The 24,111-nt window shown below is 39.2% G+C and overlaps 1 protein-coding gene across 1 annotated transcript; it reads left to right on the plus strand.

Annotated features, from left to right (window-relative positions):
- On the plus strand, positions 1-24,111 carry LOC137620677 (cytochrome b-c1 complex subunit 7-like). Its single transcript, XM_068351023.1, has 4 exons — positions 1-149; positions 4,969-5,028; positions 10,067-10,233; positions 23,823-24,111. Exons 1-4 carry the CDS (start codon positions 119-121, stop codon positions 23,907-23,909), a joined length of 345 nt encoding a protein of 114 aa, XP_068207124.1. The 5' UTR covers positions 1-118; the 3' UTR covers positions 23,910-24,111.

Genomic DNA, 24,111 nt, shown 5'->3' on the forward strand with positions numbered 1-24,111 from the left:
CATCTTATGATCTTCATCTTTGGACTTCTGCAACCCAGATTCTACGGTTTTCTATCCCGGTGACGGTCATCAGGCAACCATTAACACCGTCCCGTGTAGTTTTTACTTTACATACGAAATGGCGTCGGCAGCAGCAAAAGTTGCTGGGGGTAAATATAATTCTTGTTATGTTCTTCATTCTATTGACTATACTTGAATTAGATGATTGATCTTTAGCAATTGTAGGGAAATATTTAGCTGTTTTAAAGCCGACCACCAACCTTAATTACGCATTGTTTCGTATCCCAGTCAGCTGATTGCATAGCCAGAGTCCCAGTAGCTGTAGAGATACAATTTGACAAGTTGATTATACCTTATTGCTAATTTAAGACATAAACGACCTCTTACCAGTCCGGGGATTGTAGTTTTTGTGTATCTGCAACTCGCGTATGGTATGGCAGTGGTTTCTTTAGGGGGTCTGCAGCCCCCCTTGCGTCACCTGTACCCACTTATTAGCCTTCGATCAGTTTGTAGAACAGCTGATACTCCTGCTAACTATAACTAGAAATGGTAACTGGAGGGTCGCAGGAGTGCTGTGTTTATCCCCTTCGGTAAAGACATGCCATCTTAGGTTAGGTGGTTGTATTTTAGGATAGGCACTATTTCTTTCACGTTGTAAAGTGGTATTAAACTTCCCTCTTTTTTTATGCCTGACCTGAGTTATACCCATCTATCTACCAACACTCTTGGTCTCCGACTTCACCTCTTCAAATTTATTTGTTCGTATTGTCCAAATAACTTTGGTAAATTTTTCTTTTAACATCTTGTCATTAAAAAACGGCAATATGGTATAATTATGAGTGTTTTTAAGGTTTTTGATGATATCTGGCAGAAAGCCATAGTTTTTTTAGTTATGGTAGGTCGACTACCATAACTGAAAACCTATGGTTTTGTGCTAGATATCGTCATCAATTACATTTAAAAACACCTTAAGATATACTATATAGGCTACTATAGTCCATTTCTTTTAGCGATGCATATTTGCACTGACTCGCGGCGGTGCCCTTTTAGCTCGGAAAAGTTTCCGGATCGCTGATTGGTTAGAATTATCTTGTCCAGCCAATCAGCGATCCGGAAACTTTTCCGAGCTAAAAGGGCACCGCAGCGAGTCGGTGCAAATATGCATCGCTAAAAGAAATGGACTATAGTCTAATTCTATAATGTTTAAATCAACTTTGGTAAATATATACTTTAATTTCTAACCAAATACATGAACCATGTATTTTTTCTACTTGCTATCTTGTGTTTTATGCCTTTTTGAATATTGGGACAAACCACTCGTTTATAAGTTTTTGGAACCTCGTATATGAAGATAACTATGGGGGACCCCTGTGAAAAACGTTTTTTTGGGGGGTCTGGAAATTCCCAAAACAAGTGATGTGAAGTAATAATAATGGTCAGAAAGGCAAAATAAACACACAATAAGCAATTGGAAAAATATATGGTTTATGTAAGTGACTGGAAATTAAAGTATAATTATCTATGATTCACTAAACGTCTTTATAATGATTTTTCTCAGTCCGGTCAATCTGCGCACGCACGCACATAATTTTTTTTCTCTGCTCTGGCTCGCCACGCTCGCAAAATTATTACATCACTGCTCCTCTGTTCTGGCACGTGGTGGTACATGATGTGCTGCACTTGCAAGCCCCTCTGATCATTATTTCGGGGATATTTTTTACTTTCACATGAGCAACAATAGTTATACTGTATGGATAGCATTTTTAACATAATCAATGACCTAAATAGATAAAATTGCACAATTTCAAAACAGATTGTACATCCCTCAGATGCCTTTTTGTTATGATAGTCATGGTGGAACTGAAGGGGAGAATGGTAAAAAAATAGCTGTTATAGAACAACCACCAGGAACTTGTGCATAAATATTTGGAAGCTCATAATTGGTTAAAAAAGCCAGATAATGATTACGTCATACAAAACAATAGAACTGATGGCAAAAGTGAATGCAAACAACGCATGCCCAGTAACATCTAATCAGTCTTCCAAAAGTAAACAATTACTTGGCGGGAAAAATAGACTAGACCACATTTTAACCGACCGATAGATATGCAAGTAACGCGTCTGCCCCTATTAAACATACTGTACAGAAAAAAATGCTAAACCAGTCAGCACGTTTCAAGTTCTTTCAGCAAATTCAGTTTTGCTAGTACTGTGTAGTATCTTAGAATAACCAGTTTCCTTCTCTGCTGTATATGCCTGAACCGTTTTGTTTCCTGCGATCAGAAAATGCTCTTAGTCCCTTGAGGTTAATATTTTGCACTGTGCAAAAAACCTTGATTAAATGGTGTAAGAGTGGTTTTCACAGTTGCATCATGGCACAGAATGGCTTCCCCATCCCCAGCACCAGACCATATGCTTCCAATCATAAATCCAATCCAGCTTGGTTGTTTGTTAAATCTGATTAAAAACTAACTATAGGCAAGGTATCTGGATGATAAAATTAAAAATTCAATTTTTTATTATTTTTTTGTCAAGATAGACTAGTCAAATTAGATATAAAATAAATTGGACATGGTAAAAATGAAGTAGCTTAACCTAGTTCTGTATATGATTGATTATAGATTGGGGGTTATCAGGTACAGTATTAATTATTACTAGCAAAGCAATAATCCTTGTTAGAAAAGCCTAATGCTACACAAGCTTAAGGTTTGTAATAGGGAAAGCAGCCCAGTGTGGAAAGGAAATCAAGAAATAATAAATAAACTATAGGCCAGTATGAGAAGTAATAAGAAAAAAATATATATATATTTATGGTCAGTCATATATAAACTATGAAATAAAACTTATGTCAACCTGTTCGGAAAAAAATGATTTGCAACGAGTTTGAACTACTGAAGATCCACCAATCACTGCCTGATTTGGAAGATCATTCTAAAACTTATAGAATACTATATTGTTCCTTATGATGGATGGAGAGGCAAAAAGTAACTGCATACCTACTACTACTTACAGGATGGTACAGTTTGGGAAGATATGTTATCTAACGTCTTTGAGCGTCTTTTGGCTAAACTTCGAAATAGGTTTGCTGAAGGTAATCATCTGTTCCCTGGTTCGCAAGTTGGTTTTCATAAAGGCCTTGGAGCATGTGATGCCCTTCTTACGATCTCCAGTGCTCTACAGAAGTCTCTTGATTGTGGTCAGAAAGTTTGTATGGTTGGCCTTGATTTTTTTGCTGCCTTTGACAGTGTTAATCATGAGGCCCTTGTTTTCAAACTCAAACAGTTGGGTGTAGGTGGGTCTTTTTTTAACATTATTATTGAATTTTTAAGTAATAGATTCCAAAGAGTTGTTGTTGATGGGCACCATAGTGCGTATAGGAATATGGTATCTGGTGTTCCTCAGGGTAGTGCTCTTTGCTCATTAATGCTTATATATGCACATGACATTTGGTTTGGCCTAGAAAACAACCTTGTTGCATATGCAGATGATGCAACTGTTTTTGCATCAATTCCATCTCCTGAATGTAGATCTGGGGTTGCTGAGTCCCTTAATAAAGATCTATCTGAAATTAGTGCATGATGCAAATTATGGGGCATGAAGATGTACCTTAACAAAACTCGAAGTTTGACCGTAAGTAGGTTGAGGAGAATGGTTCCTCAACAGGATCTCAGCTTTGATAAGGTTTCTTTAACTCTGTATTACTCTTTTCAAAATTTTGTATGTTAATTCTTGATAGCAAATACACTTTTGAGAAACACATTGGCTTATTGAACAAGTCTTAAGATATTTGGTGATCAATCTATTCAGAAGTGTGTTAAGTCTTTCATGCTGCCTTGTTTCGAGTATTGTTCTCCTGTCTGGTCTTCAGCTGCTTAATCTCATCATAATTTGCTGGACAGAAACTTACAGTCTATTAAATTGCTTATTCCTGATCTAGATATTAATCTCTGGAAACGTCGTCGAGTTAGTTTGTGAATATTTATGCATGTTTCATAAGATTTTTCATAATTCTGACCATCCTTTGCATTTAGATCTTCCCGGACAGTACCATCCTGTTCGTAATACTAGGTATGCAGTTAGTTCTAATCATCATGCCTTCTCCATCATGGTGCTCCATACTACACAGTATTCTAGAATTTTATTCCAGCTGTAATCAAGTTATGGAATGGTCTTTCTAATCTGGTAGTTGAATCAGTGGAGCTTTAAAATTTCAAACTTACAGCAAATTTTTTTTTATTCCACAGACTGACGTGTCTCTTTTTATAGTTTTTATATGAAAGGTCTATTTTAATGTTGCTGTTCTTAAAATTATTTTAATGTTTCTGTTGTAAGATATTTTTTATTTTAATTGTTCATAATTCTTGAAGTTATCCTTTCCTCACTGGGCTATTTTTCCCTGTTGGAGCCTTTAGGCTTACAGCATCTTGCTTTTCCAACTCAAGCTGTATCTTAGCTAGTAGTAATAATGATAATGATAATGATGATAATAATAATAATAATAATAATAATAATAATAATAATAATAATAATAATAATAATAATAATGATGGTAACGGTGATGATATAATAATAAGTGTCTGCATCTGAAAACCAGATTGAAGAACAGTACTTGAACAATGTAGAATGAAAGAATTAAAATATTTCCCCAGGATAGATTGATTACCTAAAATCTTGAGAAACTTTCTCAAAGCCAATTTTTGAGGAATTGAAAAAGAAAGACCAGGTGCATTTCTCCGAAGTAAATTTGTAATTAAGAATCACGCCCATTATTTTGAAGTGAGTTTTACATATATAGTTTAGGGGCATTGTTTCCAAACGCACCCTATCTTTTTTCTGTATAAAGAAGCATGAAATCTAGTAAGAATAGCAAAGCTTGTAACTTTAGATTTAGAGTAAAGAAGTCTTTTATCATTATCCTGTAGTAGTTTCTTTTAAGATGTTCACTCTAAAGTTTCATTTATCTTACAGGTCCTCTTATGAACTCCATCAAGCGACTTGCTTTCAGACTTTCTGGTTTCAACCAATTAGGTCAGTATCATACACAATGTTGTCTGTTAATTAAAGCTGTGAAAGAAGTTTTCAATTTTTTTTTTCTTTTTTAAGTTAGTGCAATATGTTATTACAGACCCAAGGAATGACTCAAGTGATGAAAATTCTGGGAAACAACCAAGTTTTGATCACTTTCAATATGTGTATGAATGAGCATCAAGTTTAATGTGATAATTAACCCTTTCAATCCCACACTCATATGCATAAATAGATTAATCAAGCCCCAGGTATTTTTGGGGGAGTGTCTTAACCATCTTTGCATTAAATTCATTTGTGTGACAAGAATTTTTGGTAGATTGTGTTTTTTGTACAAGAATCTTATAAAAGAAAACAAGCGGTGTATTTATAGGTAACATGAACAATTCTGAAGATGAAATTTGGCAAAAAACTTATATTTTTCAAGTTTTAAAGACATTTTTATTGCAAGAGATGTTACTAAAGAAAAACTACATTTTGCAAGGGAAACAAAAAGATATGACTTTAATACTTGAGTTTCTTACCGAACCATTTCAAAATGTCAAAGCTAGTATATATCTCTTTAAAAGGTAATTGATTGGCAAAGAAGAAAGTTCTATGGGGCACATGTAAGGAGAAGGGAGACCGGTGCCAATAGTACAGAAAATTTTGAATTATTGTCCAAATTAATGAATTGGGAAATTTTGATTATGCAGTATTTTGTTACTACAGTACATGAATACAAAACTTTGTCCTTTAATATGAGTATGCTTCAGTAAACCTAGATAAAACTGTTAAAACATGAGGTGGCGGTAGTATGCTGGAAGTTGGCTGGTAAGCCGCTGAGTTCCACTTTGTTTTCAGCTGCTGTATAATACAGACGTACTTACAGCATCCTCATCTGGTTATTTTAATTTTTTGCTTTTTTTCAAATACAAAGGTAGATGTGTGCAAGAAATACATTACTATATTATGAAGGAAGGATACAGAATTTTTCCCAATAACTAGCTGTGACAGTTTTCTATGGATACCTACCAATATCCATTTTGTTGTTCCTATTGGACTGCATTCCTGTTTGATGCTTGTTCATTTGCTAGTGTGGCCTTGTGAAAACAGTGTACAGTATTCCTTAAACATCGCTTTGCTCCCTCGGAGGAAGGAGGTTTTGTTGCTGCCGAGTGTGTGAGAGAGGGCCACTGCCCTTTCTATCTTCAGTGTCTTCCCGATCCCAGAGATGGTCTAGGATGTACCACCTGGTTGTGTGATCTCTTCGCCTGAGAGGGTCGTCCTCAGGTTGTATGACTCGATAGAAGGCGAACTTCGAGTAACTCGTTCTCTAATTCATCTTCGTTTGGGAGTCTTGCTGCTATTTCCAGAACAAGATGATGATGATGATGATGTCGTCAAAGTAGTCCAGGAAGAACAACAAGTAGAAGTCATCATTGAAGAAGTGTAGCTGCATATGCGTAGCTACTATAATTTTTCTCCCTGTTGGAGAGATTAAATTGCTAGGGTCCTCCTTTCTTAAAGTGAGTGCCAAGAGTTGTCCCATAAGGGAAAGAAACCTCTGCACAAAACTAGGTAGGTGTCTAGGAACTCAGTATGGGTGTTCTTATAATACAGTACTGTATTGCCTGTGTTCTGTCTCATATAGTACTTGGAAAATTAAGACCCGAGAGTTGTTGTATAGGAGAACTCTAATGGGGCTTGGCACATAGCCTGAAGGTTGGAATGAAGGGCACTGCCATTTCTTCCCCTTTCTGGACGATCTCTCTCTCTCTCTCTCTCTCTCTCTCTCTCTCTCTCTCTCTCTCTCTCTCTCTCTCTGTGGGGGGGGGGGGGGGGCTAGAGTTGTTCCCTTTTGTGAAGAAACATTGGTTTTTGCTGTTCCTGGCTACCTGTGTTCTGTATGATACCGGGGAAAAACTTGAAAATTTTTCCATAATGGAAGATATAACAGCATGCACAACTCGAGGTCTTGTACCGAATACAGTACTTCCACCAAACCTGAAATGCCTCTACTGTACTCTCTTCCAAAGACGACAACGACGTCAAAGAAGGCTCACTCAGCTTAAGTGGTGTCTTTTATCGATCTCTCCACATTTACACAGGTATGGTACATACCAAGAAGAGTGTTGAATGCTAGGACCCATTCTCATCAGGACCATACTTTTCATTAGATTTTTTGGTATGTTGTACAGATGCTTCCACCTTTTAATGCTCAATCTCATACAAGACTTGATTACACTCTCCTCCATCAGGAGGAAAGTTGCTACCCTTGTGGGTTTTTTTCCCTTTTTCAGAGAGTTCTAATGGTCATCTAGGAAGATGATGGCAAGCAGTAGGATTGTGTTGGAGTATACTATTAATGTGCAGTGTGAGGGTATTGGCATTAGCAGACATTCTTGTTTCCTATCCCCTACTGACTTGATCTACCAAGACTGCTCACCACATGACTGGTTTCCACGCGCCGGCTCTTCAAGTGCTTGGAGACTACATGATTGTACTCCAAGCATTCTGATGCCATGCGATCAGACTCTAACCTACTTCAAGTTTTCTGGACATTCGGGTCACAGGGGACCTGTCACCTGCTTTTCTCAACTTTCCACTTCCTTGGATTGAGATTATCCTACGCTCAAATTCTTAAATGTATCGAGATTTTCCTAAACTCTGAAACCAGGCTATGTGATAAGATTTTCCTTCTTTTCGTGATACAGGCTTTCTAACTTGTCTTCACATTGTGTTGAAGCAGGTGACTTTGCGCGACTGCTCATTATGATCGAGACCCCTTTTAATACTACAGGCGCTTTCATTGGCTAGATTTCTTCCTTGAAACATGCCCTCATGACCTGCCTACACCCCTTTCAGTCCCAAGCTCTTATATTCACCCATAAAAAATTGAAGCACTTAATGGTTCTCCAACCTTTGAGGACACAGAAGCTTGGAACACCTCGGACTGTGATGAGTCGCACCTTCAAGGTGTCATCCTTTTGTGTACTGAGTATCTCCCTGCTTCTGTTATTGATCCGGTTTGAAAATATACCAGAGGGCCTCCTTTCTCATGAGAAGATGAGTCCTGGACATCATTTTCCCAACAACTGATGTGGTATCAGCAGAAGCAGAGATTCAAGAGACAGCCTATGTTCGGCTAGGAATTGACACTTTTGTGAGTTTGTTGATCTAAGGAAGGCAACCTTAAAAAAAATGTACTGTAATTGAAATTGAAAAAATAAAAACTTCCTACCTGCAGGAACCTGTGATAAAGAAAGGAATCTGATATAAATTTATGTATGAGATATTTATGCATATGTGATGGTGAACTGCAATATGGTAAGGCATTACTGTACTGTAGGTTCTTCCTTTACCGTCTACCTCATCTTCATTCCCAAGTTATTAGGAGGTTGACAGGAGTTATAACTTTTGCTTCTGTACAGGACCCAAGTCCTTTGACATTTTCTGGGAAAGTAAACCAACCATTATGGTTATAGGGATTTCTCTCCCCCTAGGGATAAGTCTAATATCAAAGGATGATGGCTTTTATTCGTGCAGAAGGAAATTCTTTTTTTTTTTATAGTAATTTTGTATTTTTCTTAACTACAGTATACAGATATTAAGTCCATAAAGTCATACTTCCAATCAATCACATCACAAGTCAGTGGTTTAAAGTTTAAGTGGGAGCTCACTGGCCTGTGGGGGGTGTTGAGGCATGCGTGCTACCCTCCAGCTAACTACCGCCAACTCATTATAAGTTAATAGCCGTATCCAGCTTCGCTGAAACCGTACTCGTATTAAAGGACTCTGGTTTTTATAGCTAGGAGGAATACAAATAACTTTTGGATATGGCATTCAGAATAGTTTGTTTAAAGGGATATACAGTATAGTATTTGATATTGTTAGTTCCAGTCTAACTAATATTTTGCTTAAATAAAACCAAGTTTTTTATTGTATAGGTGAATAAATTTTTGTCATCAGTATATATAGTCTTAAATAATGCATTTTGTAAAACTTTTATTAAAGTATATGTATATGTAGTCCTGTAATATAAAAGAAAGAAAATTACAAGACATCAAAATACATCTTATGGGATTCAAAGGATTAAAGGTGAATCTTTTGAGTCAATCCTATATGATTTTGTATTTTAACTCCATGATCTGCTTGATAATAGTAGTAATGATAATAGTAAGAATTATAACAATAATAATGATAATTGCCAAGTCTTAGAATAAGTACCCATAATCCAATCCTTTTAAGGCTTGTTCATGTATTACATTTAGTGTACTGCACTGTAAAAGTTCAACAGTTCAACACACTATCTGAAAACTTTGAAGCCCAAAGGTTGTGACTACAGTATACAGTGCACAAACAATTACTAAAGCAGAATTATTGTGATACCCATGATATTAATGGCATTCCATATATTGTACTGTATAATCTTTAGAAACTTATCGTACTTGGTTAAATAATGGTACAGTATTTACTTTTCCTCTCAAGGGCCTGATTCTGAAGGGTAGCAACTAGAATAAAATATTAACTGGAAAGTACGGCATAGTAGTATTGTTTTTAGCAGTACTTTAGAGTATATAATAAGTCTTTGATTGTTTAATCTCTTAAAATTTAATTTGGTTCAGAAATAATTGGATACGGTATCTAGTAAGGTTTTGATTGTTTAGTGTGGAAAAAAATTGATATGATTCTGGAGTAACTGAATGATTTTCATCACTAATTACCTCTACTGTTGTTATGAAGATTTGAGATTGTTCTAATCCTTGCTTTGAATTGCACTTTATGCTGTGCACTGTAAGCATTACTAAGGATCTTGGCAGCATCCCTTTGGCTATTAGCTGCACCCACTTCTGTTTTACTTTCTCTTTGTTTCTGCTTCCTATTTCTATTTTACTTACCAATCTCTCAATATTTTGTTCATAGTGCAAGTGTTGCCCCCCCCCCCCTTGTATTACGAATCTAATTTCCCCCTCCCATAATACTGGACTGTATGGCCAGAATTTGATCAGGTATATCCATTTATTGCATTCACTTATTTGTAAATTGCTGTTGCCCTCAGGTTTGTACCATGACGACGTCTTATATGAAAATGATGATGTGAAGGAAGCACTCAGACGCCTACCCCAGGACTTGAAAGATGACAGAAACTACAGGATGAGCAGGGCCCTCCATCTATCTGCTACAAAGTCTATTCTTCCTAAGGATCAGTGGGTCTCTTTTGAAGAGGTTAGTTATGTAATTTGAATGTTATTTCCAAGTTCATAGATGGAACTTCCTAAGCCTTAGGCTCTGTCTACACGGATGAGCTTGCTTGACGAAATTTGTTTAAGGTGTTGTCAGAAGCACAAAACTAGCAACCAAAATTCTGTATAGGTTTTTTTGTATGATAACCGAAGTAACGAGAATTGTGCTCCTTGGTGGTGAAGGACATGAGAGATTTCATTGCCTGACTCACAAAGTAATTTTTTTTAACCAGTGCCAGTGATATACGTTTGCTGTATCTTTTACGTTAATGTTTAAACATCAAAATTTTATGTAGGTCCATGAGGCAACTTTAAACTTGGTAGTTGTATAAATGACACATTTTCAGGCTTTTAGATGCCAGGGCTGATGTTTATAGAGATCAAGATGCACGGGTTGCAGCAATTTATTAAATAACTCAGGACCTTAATATTAATTATGCTATTGAAGGAGAGGTGAAGGGAAAATTAGCACCTCTCTGCATTAACATAGACAAAAAATGGGGCAAACTAGCAAGTCAAAGAAATTACTTTTCTTATGACTTCATAGATCTCTACAAGTTTCTGGTATAATTTTACACGAACTGTACTTGGAAATCATTGTTGTAATGTGAATTGAAGTTCTGTATAGTTGTATCCTGTTGACATGAAGTAATGTTGCCTGGAATGGGAATTCAACGCAAAAACTCTTATCTCATAATTCATATTCCTATCCTGTTGGGTAAATTGTAGGTTCCAGTTTTAAGATGAGATTGTAAAACATATTCATACTCATTCTCCTGTAATTTATGAATTTAGTTCTGGATCACCTTACATCTCTTGTAACATGTCTTCCCAAATTTTGTTGTTTTTGCAAACATACTTTACACCAAATTTTTTTCTTTTTTATCTAGCACAGCATAACAATACACAAGAATTTTCTTTTTTCGCCTGTGACTGTGACCATTTTCTTGTTTGTCATATTTTTTTTCTAGAGCACAGAATTTCCAAATTTAATTTCTGTCACTCGATACAAACCCTCCGCTATTTATAGGGATATTACTTACACCAAAGCCCAAAGACGAGCCATGAGACTTTTAGAGAGGATAAAGGGTGGTAGCCGACTACCCCACTCACGCGCACACCTGGGTAGAGTAAGCACTTCACTTTTGGCTCTGTGAGAGAGATGATGTCTCTCTCTCTGCCCAAAGCTTGAATGGCCATTTGACATTTGTTCCGACACAGATACAAACCTTCGCTATTTATAGGGTTCTGTGTAACCCTATAAATAGCTCCAGTTTTGTATGTTAGGAAATATACAAATTATTTCCAAATTTATTTTTCTTATATTTTTATACAGTATATTTAAAGTTTTTTATATATGAAAACATTCATGCATAGTAATGTGTTATATATATTTAGGCTTTCTTTTCACTATAATTAATGTTGCTGTTTGTGTGACAGCGTAGTGCGGGATGTTCTCAAGGGTGGAAAACTTTCTCCTACGATATTTTACCCCTTGATGCAGGACAACCCAAAGGCCGATGGCCTCCCCCCTTCTCAGAGTGCAGTGACCCGGCCTCTGCCACGGGAGTTGTCCTCGCGTAAATTCTCCTTCTCTGTTTGGATGTTGTCATTGCCTGCTCCCTGTGAGTTCTTTGGAGGAAGACCGCTTGCAGCCTACCCAGAGCTTGACTTTGGTCTAGCTCTTCCTCGCTGATGACGCAGCTGTACCTTGTTATGTGGGCGGCCAGGGCATCCTCTACGGGGAACACCTTTTCCGTTACACGGGTTAGGTTGTTCTCCTGAATGTTTTTCCTTCAGTAAGTAATTTGAAATAACTGTCTGTAATTTAACTTTTTACAGCACTCGTCACCACACTCCTTCATGCTGTGATGGGCCTACAGCTATATATAGTCAGCTGATGGAGTGCACATTCTTTAGTTTGTTTGGCTGCCCCTTGGGTAACTCATTTTCTTAAGGTTTAGTGACTCTCCCTAGTGGTTGGTTTCCAATAGCTAATTAATTGTAATTATTTTTACAGTTCTTACGGCACCACACTCCTTCACCTGACTATGGCAGCGGGCAAAGAGTGCACACAGTCCCTATTATGTTTCTGTTCTTTCAGGGGACACCATTCCCATCTGTGGGTTAGGTTGTCCTCCCCAGGGTTTTTCTTTCGTTCTTTTTGTTTCCTCAGTGCTAGTATTGCCATACTTCTTCGTTTGGCTAAGTCAGCCTACGTAGAAGAGTAGAGCTGATCGTTCCTGTGGAATCTGCTGTCAATGCCCTGTCACTGCCCTGTTTTCCTGTGCCTGTGGCAGCTTTTGATTAGCATACCGACTATGACCTTTCCCTTACGAGGATTAGGCCCCTTCCGAGAGTACTACAGTCTCTGCAGCACTCCCTGCTTCTGCTCCTTCATTCTTGAAGCTCAGGTGTAGGAATGAGGGCAGTGGCAGACCAGTTTCTTTCAGGTGTTCCAGTCGGGGGATCCCTTCGGGATGAACCCAGAAACAAGGTAGCTCTCAGTGCCGACCTTCAACTTGAACAATGCTTGTTGTTGGGAAGCAGTGTGTGCTGCTGGAGGTTCCCCTCCAGGTGTTGGAGAACTTTCTCTTCCGAGGGAGAGTTAACCTCCATCAGGTGTTGGGCTGCTCTCCCTTTCGAGGGAGAACTTCCCTTCATCAGCTTCTGTCCAGCAACGTTCCCGCTTGTAGAGAGAATTCCTGACAGCTACAACTCAGCACAGCAGCCACAGACTCATCTCCAAAGGCTTCGTTCTCCCCCTTGCTGAGCCGACCTTTCGGGGAAGAGAAAAGGCCAAGGCAGGTTTCTCGTGCGGGAGTTCATCTCTCTCTTTCGCGAGTGAGACCCTCCCCAGAGACTCCTTTCCTGAGATCTTCTAGTCGCCATCCTGCCTCCCTGCTACTTCCCTGCCCTTCAGAGCATGCCTCCCTGTTGATGATCCTTGCCGCCTGCAACAAGTCGATTCTCCTCCTCCTCACTGGCAAGCCGTTGACGACAGGAGTCCTCACTGTCTTAAGGATTGTCACTACTATTATTCAGAAATTCTTCTCCAAGGAAATGTCTCTCCTGTGAGTGGCTATCTCTCTCGTCTGCGAGAGAGATCCTCCCCAGAGAACCTGGTCCAGAGACCTTCCAGACGCTGTCTTTGGAGGAACCTCCCTGCTGCCGACGAGCTCCCTACAAGAATCAGCCCTCGTCATCGCCCAGGGAGCGTAGTCCTTCTTGACGCTCTATCTAGATGTTCTCCTTCCCCTGCGGTTAAGATAAGTCTTCAGTTCCAGCAAGGACTGACGATCTTCTCCTGCCCCTGTCATACGTTCGCCTTCGGCGACTCGTCATTCTCTAGTTGGCCAGTCTCCTCGTGACCTCCAATCGTCATCAAGTGAACGCCAATCTTCGTCACGTGATCGTCACTTGTCATCCCATTCCTTTCACCCCTCGCGTCACCCCTCACCAGCTCAAGATCATCATCGGCAGGTTCGCCATCAGCCAGTGCAAGTTCGTCACTCGCCTGCTTCTCAGACATCCTCCCTTCGACTCATCATCCATCAGCTACACGGCCAAACCTCTGAACGAGTTCAGCCACGATGACGACAATTAGTGCCGCCCTCTGAGCGAAAAACAGCTCTGAAGTATCAACTTGCTCCCTTGCATTTAAGACCGCCATGGGTTCCTCGATCGCAATAGAGTGAGTGCTTTTCCCCCATCTAGATGACATAGAACTTCAACGATGGGCCTGGTAACCTTCGTTTTCTGCGAGTGGCTCTACTCCGGTAGTGTAGTTGAGGAAGTTTAGCACACACTCCCTTCCTGGAACCTAACTCGGTACTCTCCATCAATGAGAGTCAACCTTCAAGCTTAAGGGATCGGCCGCCTAAAAAACTGAAAAAATATGAAACATATTCAATTTGCTGAAAAAAATTCTATGGCTTCGTAGAGCATTCAAGAATGTGTGCACGAAGTATTATGCTAAAATTCGCCTTACTTTTCTAGTTATGGCCTGAAATGTAACAATAACTTTATACACAGAAAACACCAGTAGCGCAAATTATTTAGTCTGGTATAGTTTTTGTGATATATGTTACAAAAACTTCCTTTGAAATGAAATATATAATGTCAATAATATCCTAATTGGCACCTTTCTGGTTATAACTAGACAAGACAAAACACCCATCATGAGTCATGAGGCTCAGTTGCCTATAAATCTTCACGTAATAAGGTCGCATTTTTTCATGCTCGCTAGCCTTGACTGAACTCTGTTTTTTTCTGCTGTGTTTTTAGTTTTTCACCATGCCTAAAAGGCGCAAGAGTTCACTTCATGCTTCTAGAATGCGGAAACGCCAATTTGATATAGCCATCGAAGAAGTAGAACAGAGAATTCAAGAAACTAATGCCATAGAGGGGAATGAAGCGACGACGAGAGAGAGAGAGGGCTAACATCACTGCTGGCCAGAGACCAACCACATCCACCCCTAATCGTCTCTCTATTCGTTCATCACTGCTAAAGGGCAAAGATATTTTAGAAGAAGAATGCAGTGGATCGGAGGCTGATATTATCAATGATAGTGAAAATAAAATGATAATAATAAGTGAAGCAAGACTTGAAAAATTACTTGAATCACAAATACCCAATTGTAGATGCAAAGTAATTCCGAGGATCCATTTGGCAAGGGATGGATTTGAGACACTAATAAAAAAGATATGCCCTAAATGCAGAGGCAACTATGATACCCAAGAGTAATACCTTATAACAAGATCAGATAAGGGGGGACCAGGAGCCTAGAATTTATAATATGTCTTAGGCACAAAGATAATCAATTGATTAATATTTCTATTCATAATATTTTTGCATTAAAGCAATAGACATTAAAAATAAGATTTGAAATACAGTTAATACTCAAAAAAAAAAAAAAAAAAAACTTAAAATTAATGGTAACACAGTCTTTTACTTTTTTTTTATGTACCTAAAACTTCGAAGGCCCGTTTCTCAAAACATAAGTTTTTCACCTTCAAAATGTATCTCCTCCGTTAGTATTGGACCAATCTTAATGTAATTTCATATATAATATGGGGAAACATGGTAGATTAAAAAAAAAGCCGGGGATTTTTAATATTTTGAGTTTCTGATTTTTGGCAAATTTTTTCCTGTAATTTTTCCCGGAAAATTTCATAAAAAAAAAAAAATTCATATCTTGAAAAATAATTGAAAAATAAAAAATCCCCTGCTTTAAATCGAAGGTCCATATGTGTTTTATACATGGTTCAAATCTCATCCCTTTAAACCAGAAATCAAAGGAGGAGATGCATTTTGAAAATGGCCATTTTTGGCCGAAAAAAGCTCTGGCGTCACAAAACCTAAGGTCACTGAACAAAAAAAAATTCCCCAAAAGTTCCACACAATATCCTTTAACAAACCCCCTATATATCAACAACCTGTCGTTAAAAAAGTCGGAAACCGGCAGATCCCCTTAATACCTTATTCGCCACTGAGAACTTGTTTCACACAAGTAGTGTGCTATCAGTTTCCTGATTTATTCATTGGCTCGCCAGTTCTTTTCAGCGCTCAAACATTCATCCCCTACGAGCATTTTTATCGGTTAGATCACTACTATTACTACTTCTACTACTGTACTACTCGTTGGCTGATGTCCCGTGTGTTTAAGGGACTAGGTCGCCTCTTCTATGCCCTGTCTCTTCCTTTTGGTACATGGTTACCTTGCAAGTCGACATCATTGAATGAAAGAGCTTTGTTGGTTGCGCATGCGCCCTTGCCTATACGCTGCCACCAGGCAGGTAGAAGAGAGTTCTACACAGCGGTTGACTCATTAGTAGTCTTCCGACCACTCACCTCTGCCTCCTTTCTGATGACTCTGAAAGAATCTTGTGAACATAATTCCTAGGGGTTATTTGCTTCCCCTCTCCCCTCATGTTCGAGAACTTGTCCGATCTCTGTATCGATTCTTGGGCCAAATCTATGGAACCTCTCCTTGGCCCTTCTTATCCCTATCAGGAGATAAAACCCTGTGGAGTTGTCCTTATTTTTCCTTCCCGCTGTTCCCGGGAATTGAATTCGGCGGGATTCTCCTCTGGAGAAGCATATTTGACCAACCCTTAGCTTGACCTTGGTCTTGTCCTTCAACTCTGACGATAATGCCGTCCTGCAGCCGGAATTCGCCCAGTCAACGGTCATACCATGTTGAAAACACCGCTTCTTGTCGGATCAGCGAAGACAAGAAACTTGGGGTTTGGTCAGTACTTGGACGGGGGATCGCTTGGGAACATCGCTGTGATTGGGGTTGTAGAAGTGCTACTTCGCCGGTTGTAGCTGCTCTAGCGCAAACGTGGACTTCTTGTATCTCACTTAAAAAAAATGCCTCTTGGTCATGGCTGGGAAAGGGATGCTGTGGACATCATTGATGTTCTTATTTAAGAGGTAACTCCCTTTTCTCATCCTTTCCAACAGGGACAGATTTTGCAGCTCTACTATAATGGAATACACTCTCTCTCTTCCTTGGAAGTGTGAGGTTGATTCTCTCTTTACCTATGCGATCCAAATATCTAGTCGAACGCCCGTCTCAGGCCTTATGTCTTTGGACAGAACGACGTGTTTCATTGAGGGCTCTCCGAGCCTCTACAGTCAGTTCCTCCAATAGATAGTCTCCAGTTCTGTCCTCTCCTCCTGGAACAAGCTAGTTTATCAAACTGTTTGGCAAGGAGAAGGCACACAGTCAGATAAGCAATTAGTTCTCAGGACTCGCTGGGTACTTTCGACCACTAGGACTCCTACTCCTAGATTCCGGAATGCTGTCATTGAGAAAGTATCTTCGACCATCTAGCAGGTTTTCACTAGAAGGTTCACCCTAGTGTCAACCTGGTTTGTTAGGATCGCCTTCATTCTCCGTAGACTTCTGTGCAACGGACCGATCCTAACACACTCGGTGGCTGACCTTCTGTACCACCGAGACTTCTCCCCGAGTTTACCGAGATCGGAGGATTGAAGTAAATTTTCAGAGATACTCCGGCTTCCTTATCAGAGACAGCTACCCTTAGATATGTTCATCATCGTCAGGCAGAAGTTTTTTTTCGCAGATTGACGGGATCCTAGGAGGAGGATGACAGGAGTCTCTTCCTTCTAAGAGACGCATCGGATTCCTTCAAATTCAACCTTTTCTCGAACACAAGTAGAGGCAGGAATAGGATCCCTCCTTTTCTCTGGTTTCCTAGAGACCTGGTCAGGAGACAGACTTTAGAAGACTGTTGAAAAATAGAAATCTCCCCTGAGGAGTTGATCTCCTTGGCCCTTTCCCATATTGAACGCTCCCTTCAGATTCATCAAGGGGTCTGGGCATGCTGTACCACTCAGCCTTAGGGCTCTGGTCAGACTCTGAACAGTACCGTCTCTTGAACCTCCCAGAGATGAGGGCAGCTTTTCTATGTACAAGGGGTACCACCCCCTTCGAAGAGAACTTGTATTTGAGCTTCAGCTCGTTTCTCAGGCAACACTTGATGTCGACCTTCAACTTGAGCCACAGCTCGTGAATGGGAAATGGAATGCGGCCAAGGGGATCGCCTCTAGGTGCTGGAACTCTCCCTTCCGAGTGAGAGTCCCTCCAACCACTGGTCAACAATCTTCCGGCATATGGGGAGAATTGCCGACTACAGCAGTACTGTAGATGTTGGTCGTGTCTTTCCCGTCCGCGGAAAAGAATTCCTTCACCTGTTGGTCTCCCCTTCGCAGGATTTCTCCAGTGAAGAGAGAGATTCACCCACTCCTGTGCTGAGGAAGTATTCCTGCCATCAGCCACTGTGCAGCAATCTTCATGGTTGCTGGAAGGATTGCCGACAGCGGCAGCAGATGGTAGTCGCCTTTCTCGTCTGGAACAGAGACTTTTTTTCCTATTTGGTCTCACCTCTGGAGAATTCCTGTGGTGGGAATTGGGTTCACCCATTCCTTGCCAATGCTCTTCTGAGCAGACCTTGCTGTCAGCAGTCTCGTCTCTTTAGAAGACTAGTCTCGCCTGCTGACGGAAATCCTGAGAGATCATGCAGGAATTTAATTCATGCATCCCCCACCCTTGATCATCGGGAGCAGGCCATCAGACTCGTCTTATCCCGCAAACTCGTCGTGCCCGGTTGACTTATCTGTAACTCCTGACAGAGATCCCAAGAGAACTCCCTCAGCGACTCTTTAACCCTGGATAGGTACGGTCCTCGGACACCCCTTTAAGGGTATACTCGGACGCGAACGACCCCGACGCCAAAAAAAATTCTTGAAAAATCAGTTTTTGCAGTAACCTCTTTTTTTCTTTTGCCAAAAAAAACTTCAATGAATGCTTAAAACAACTGTAAAGATAAATACTACTCATCTGCAGAAAAACTATTTATTATAAATATTTTAAAAAATTAAGTAGAAAAAAAAAAAGACCTGACATAAAAATTCATAAAAAAAAAGTTTATACATATATACACAAATCCTTTTAGGAATTGATTCTTGAATGTTTAGGACACATCTTGATGTATTTTGGATGAAGTCAGACCCATGGAGGTGAAGATCTGAAATGAGAAAAAAAGGGGAACTTTTTTTGGCCAAAAAAATTTATCCAAATTTCATGAATTTTTTTGGGTACCCAAATGAAATAGGAAGTGGCTAATTTTTTTAGGGAATAAACATATGTTATCCTAAAATAGAAATATGTAAAAAAATCTTCATTATTTTGTAAATTACATTTATATCAGGGGCCATATCTAAAGGTAATTTTTTGAGTACTTAGAAATTTCGTAAAAAAATACATATATTTAATATATAATATGATATTTATGTAGGTAAAAATATACCAAAATATCACAAATTCTATAGGGAACAAGAATATATATAGATAGGGCAACTTACGCTTCGGATATGTCCACAAAATGGCCGCCAACCACACTGACTCAGACTCCCTAATCTGCCACTTGAAATGTAGGAAGGGTATGTCAATTTCAAGGTGTTATTTACTAATCTAATTATTATTGGATATGCATAAAAATTGTATGGTGGGTTGCTGGATAATTGTCGATTATTTTACGGCTATAAAATTAAAATTCTGACCCAAAAAAAAGTTTTTGAAGGGAAATAAAATCGAAAAAAAAAATAAATGTGAAACAATATAATATTTTAGCTAAAAAAATTTTATGATATTCAATCAAAAAAGAAGTAAACAAAATTTTCCGACAAATAAACATCTAGAGGAATCATTATTCTGTGATAGTTCCTTAGTACGTAGTAATTTTGAAAGAAATGGGAAAAAACGAAAAAATGGCAATCACCGGAAAATCGAACACATACCTATATATACGCCATATCTGGCAAAAAAAAAGATAGGCATGGGTAGCCAGATCATCTAGAAACACTTTCCAACACTATAAAAATATAAGTTTTGCGACACTACTTGCCAATTCCTTACGGTAACATGACTAAGCAAAAAAATGCAAAACAAATAAAATGGGGAACTCGCGGAAAAATGGCCATTCTAATATACGGCATTTCAGAAAAAAAAAAAAATTTCAGCTACGTGCTAGGCAAACCATCAAGGCACATTTTCCGACAAATAAACATATAAATGAATCATTACTCTGTGATAGTTCCCTAGTACGTAGTAATTTTGAAAGAAATGGGAAAAAACGAAAAAATGGCAATCACAGGAAAATCGAACACATACTTATATATACGCCATATCTGGCTAAAAAAAAAATAGGCATGGGTAGCCAGATCATCTAGAAACACTTTCCAACACTATAAAAATATAAGTTTTGCGACACTACTTGCCAATTCCTTACGGTAACATGACTAAGCAAAACAATGCAAAACAAATAAAAAGGGGCACTCGCGGAAAAATGCCCAACATTCTAATATACGGCATCTCAGATAAAAAAAAAGACATGCACGTGTTAGCCCAACCATCAAGGCACACTTTCTAACACATAAACATGAAAAAAAATCAATAATATACGGCAATTCCTTACTACGTAGTAAATTTTTACGAATATTGAAAAAAAAAACAGAAATTGGCAACCGCAGTTAAATACCCAATATATCAATAACTACGTCGTATCTGACAAAAACAAAGTCACGCATGGGTAGCCAGATCATCTAGACACACTTTCCAACACTAAAAGAGCAAAAGTTTTACGAAACTATTTGGCAATATCTTACGGAAAAATGACTTGGCAAAAAAATGAAAAAAAATGAAAAAGGGGTACTCGCGGTAAAATGCCCGACATTCTAATATACGGCATCTCAGATAAAAAAAAAGACATGCACGTGTTAGCCCAACCATCAAGGCACACTTTCTAACACATAAACATGAAAAAAAAATGAATAATATACGGCAATTCCTTACTACGTAGTAATTTTTACAAATATTGAAAAAAAACAGAAATTGGTAACCGCAGTTAAATACCCAATATACCAATAACTACGTCGTATCTGACAAAAACAAAGTCATGCATGGGTAGCCAGATCATCTAGACACACTTTCCAACACTAAACAAGCAAAAGTTTTACGACACTATTTGGCAATATCTTACGGAAAAATGACTTGGCAAAAAAATGAAAAAAAATGAAAAAGGGGCAATCGCGGTAAAATGGTCCTCGTGGTGATGAACGACATTTTAACTAAAAAAAAAATCATGCACATGGTAGCCAAACAATCCACCAAGACTTTCCACAACTGATAACCTATACAAGTTGCACCATTCTACGACAATTTCATAATACGTAATAACTTTGATAATTATGCAAACTACCTTAGAAGGGTAAACTCGGTCGCGAACGACCCCGACTCGTCTCAGAAATCGGGGAAGGAGTACAGCTACAGCAATGCACATCTGGACACTACTAGAGCGTGTAGGGGAGACACCTCCTGCAGGTCGATCACCCACAAATTCAGTCACGGGGCTGAGTCACGTGAGAAAAACCTGTTTTTTTTTGACGCTCGGGGTCGCGAACGACCCACCGTACCTATCCAGGGTTAACAGCCACATGTGAACATCTTTCACAAAGTATCCTCACTGCAACTTCACGCCTGGAGACCATATAGCTCCTCTCTCAGAGAGTCCTTTCCACAACAAATTGCAAAGAGGATGTCTGGATACCTGTGTAGATCTACTTCAGCCGTCCAGGCTAAATGGCTTGTAGTTGGTATTATAGAAGGCTTATCACTCCCCTCGACACCCACTACTATTCCAGCTTTAGAGGAGTTCCTTGTTTACCTTCGAGAGGAAAGCTTCTCTGTCTCAGCACTGAAAGGCCATCGCTAGTCCTTGAGCTTCGCCTTCAGACCAAAACTAATTAGTTTTTCCTCCATGTCGGCATCGCCTCTCCTCATACAGAGTTTCGAGCCTACAGACCCATAGTCAGAAGGGAGACCTCGTCCGTGGGGCATGGTTTACGCCCTTCGGTCCCTGGAAGGTGCCACCTACAACCCAGGACTCCAAGCAGCAAATGTTCAAAACCTCGATGACAGGTTTCCTGCTCGTGCTGGCTTTTGACTAAGAGAGTCTGTGAACCCTGTGGGCCGCCCTTTACGTTTCACATTCACGGAGACGGGCCAGGTAATACTCGACCTCGTTTCTGGCAGCTCAGATCCCAGAATCGGAACCCTTCGGTTTGGGAGTCCTTCGCAGCATGACCAATGATCCAGTTCAATGATTACTATGCCAAAGAGAAACTGGAGGTCCAGCCCCAAGGAAACTACAATAGCTTATCTCCATGTGTCAGCACTGTTTGTCAGCTCAGGGAAAGTCAAGAGATCACCAATAACATGTTCTCTGCTCGGATTTGCAAGGTTATGGTTCAAGCATTGAATCCTGATCCTTCTCCTCATAAGAGACCGAGAGCTCATAACGTTAGGGGCTGGAGTACAACATAGAGTTTTATAAGACTACTCAGTGATGCAGGCCTTGTCAGCAGTCTTGTGAAAGAAGTCTTATGACCTTCACCACCCACTTCCTGAAAGACGTGACCCACAGGAACATGAAGGTGGCTACACTATAAATGATTAAAAAACCTCAGCCTCCTTGATGGACAAGTAGCAGATGAGGGAAGGAAGAGTTTAACCATGGTTAAGTCTGGGATGAATGACAAAGAATGACTGGCTTGCTTTCTTTCTTTCATCTCCCAACCTGTGGGGTAACAGCACCTATGATACTCTGCAAAGCTGACCTATGCTGTCTGCAGGTAGAACCATTTCCCTTGTGTAACCTGGTATAGACAAATATACTCGTTACGTCTCCATACCCCCTGGGGAGGTAGGATTGGGTAATGTCCATAGTACCCTTGGAAGAGTCCGATGACTCGGAGAACTCTTGTCTGGACCAGTCACAGTATTAGTATCACAAGCACACAGCTTGCATAGGCTGCTGACCTTGCATAGCATAGTATTTAGCTAGATGTAAGGGTTCCTACTAGTTTCGTGCAGAGCACATATGGAAAAAACCCCAGGTTAAATGTCAATAAGCCAGATTGGTACGAATTTTCATCATCCTAAGGATTAAGTCATCCACATAAAGAGCAGATGGTTTGTATTGAGTGATGGAACAAATGACAAATTTGTAAGTAATGTGTATTTTTCTTAATACTGTACACTGATAATTCTTTACAGACAAAAATTACAAAATTTGGAAGTAATTTGTATTTTTCTTAATACACTGATAATTCTTTACAGACAAAAATGACAAAATTTGGAAGTAATTTGTATTTTTTCTAACTATACAAACCTGGGGCTATTTATATAAATTAGCCTGTCAGCACCTATCACCCAAGAAGTCCTACCTGCAAGCAAAGTAGTTACTCAACCCAGCTGTGTGAGTGAGGGGGGATAGCCAGCTAACCCCGCCCCCTCGCAAATGAGCGATTGGGTGATTTACCCTTGTTATAAAAGTCTTACGGCTTTGCAGAAATTGATATGTATAATTAGCCCCAGGTTTGTATAGTTAGAAAAAATACAAATTACTTCCAAATTTTGTCATTTTTGTCTGTAAAGAATTTTCAGTGTTTCATACAATGATTATGCTTTTTAGCATTTTCGGTTTTAGGCTCATTTCCTTATGCTGTAATAGGGCACTTAATAATTTCTTTGCTTCTTTTTTAAAGTTAGTAGCCTGTCAACTTAATGGTGGGGTCAGCGAATTAAAAACATGTCATATCTAGGATGATCTTTTTGAAACTGTTACAATGGCTGTCCAAGAGAGATTATCTGGGTTTTAATGTTTTTACTGTAGCAGTGGGCCATTTTGCTATCGAGATGGAGAGGTTCAATTTTATTTCCAGAAATAGTCTCCCTACCAGTTTAGGTGCCCCAATTTTTTAAATGTCAAATGTCAGATATGCATCAAGCAGAGGTGAGGATTTATGGTAGTTATGAGAAACATTAGCATGTCTTATGTCCCTTCACATTCTTTACATAATTTTGGTCAGTTCAGTTTATAGTAAGTAATACTGTACTGGGTGGAGATTCATTAATAGTTTTAGAAGTGATAAGATGATTGAACATAATGCTAATTTCAAATTTACTCCTTAATCCTCAGGACCGTGAGAAAGGGAGATACCTTCAAGGCTACTTGCAGGAAGTGGTCAAAGAGAGAAGTGAACGCGAAGAATGGAACAAGAAGTAATTCTGTCATATGGACAACATTGTAAATTTATGCTAGAGACAAAATGCATTGGTAATAACCATAGGTCTGTCTGGTTCGTAATTCCATTGCTCTGTAATTTATTGTATATTTTACAAACTTAACCCTAAATCTTCAGATGTGTAGAATTTCATTGCTGGTACAGTATTTGTATAAAACAAAAAATATAAGTTCACTAACTTAA

Source organism: Palaemon carinicauda, chromosome 27 (genome assembly GCF_036898095.1).
Source record: "Palaemon carinicauda isolate YSFRI2023 chromosome 27, ASM3689809v2, whole genome shotgun sequence".
Lineage (NCBI taxonomy): Eukaryota > Metazoa > Arthropoda > Malacostraca > Decapoda > Palaemonidae > Palaemon > Palaemon carinicauda.

Excerpts from the sequence above, each read along its gene's own strand:
- LOC137620677 (XM_068351023.1), top strand. The coding sequence starts at position 119 with ATGGCGTCGGCAGCAGCAAAAGTTGCTGGGG. Across the intron at positions 5,029-10,066 it reads TTCTGGTTTCAACCAATTAG|GTTTGTACCATGACGACGTC; the intron begins GTCAGTATCATA and ends TGTTGCCCTCAG. Across the intron at positions 10,234-23,822 it reads AGTGGGTCTCTTTTGAAGAG|GACCGTGAGAAAGGGAGATA; the intron begins GTTAGTTATGTA and ends CTTAATCCTCAG.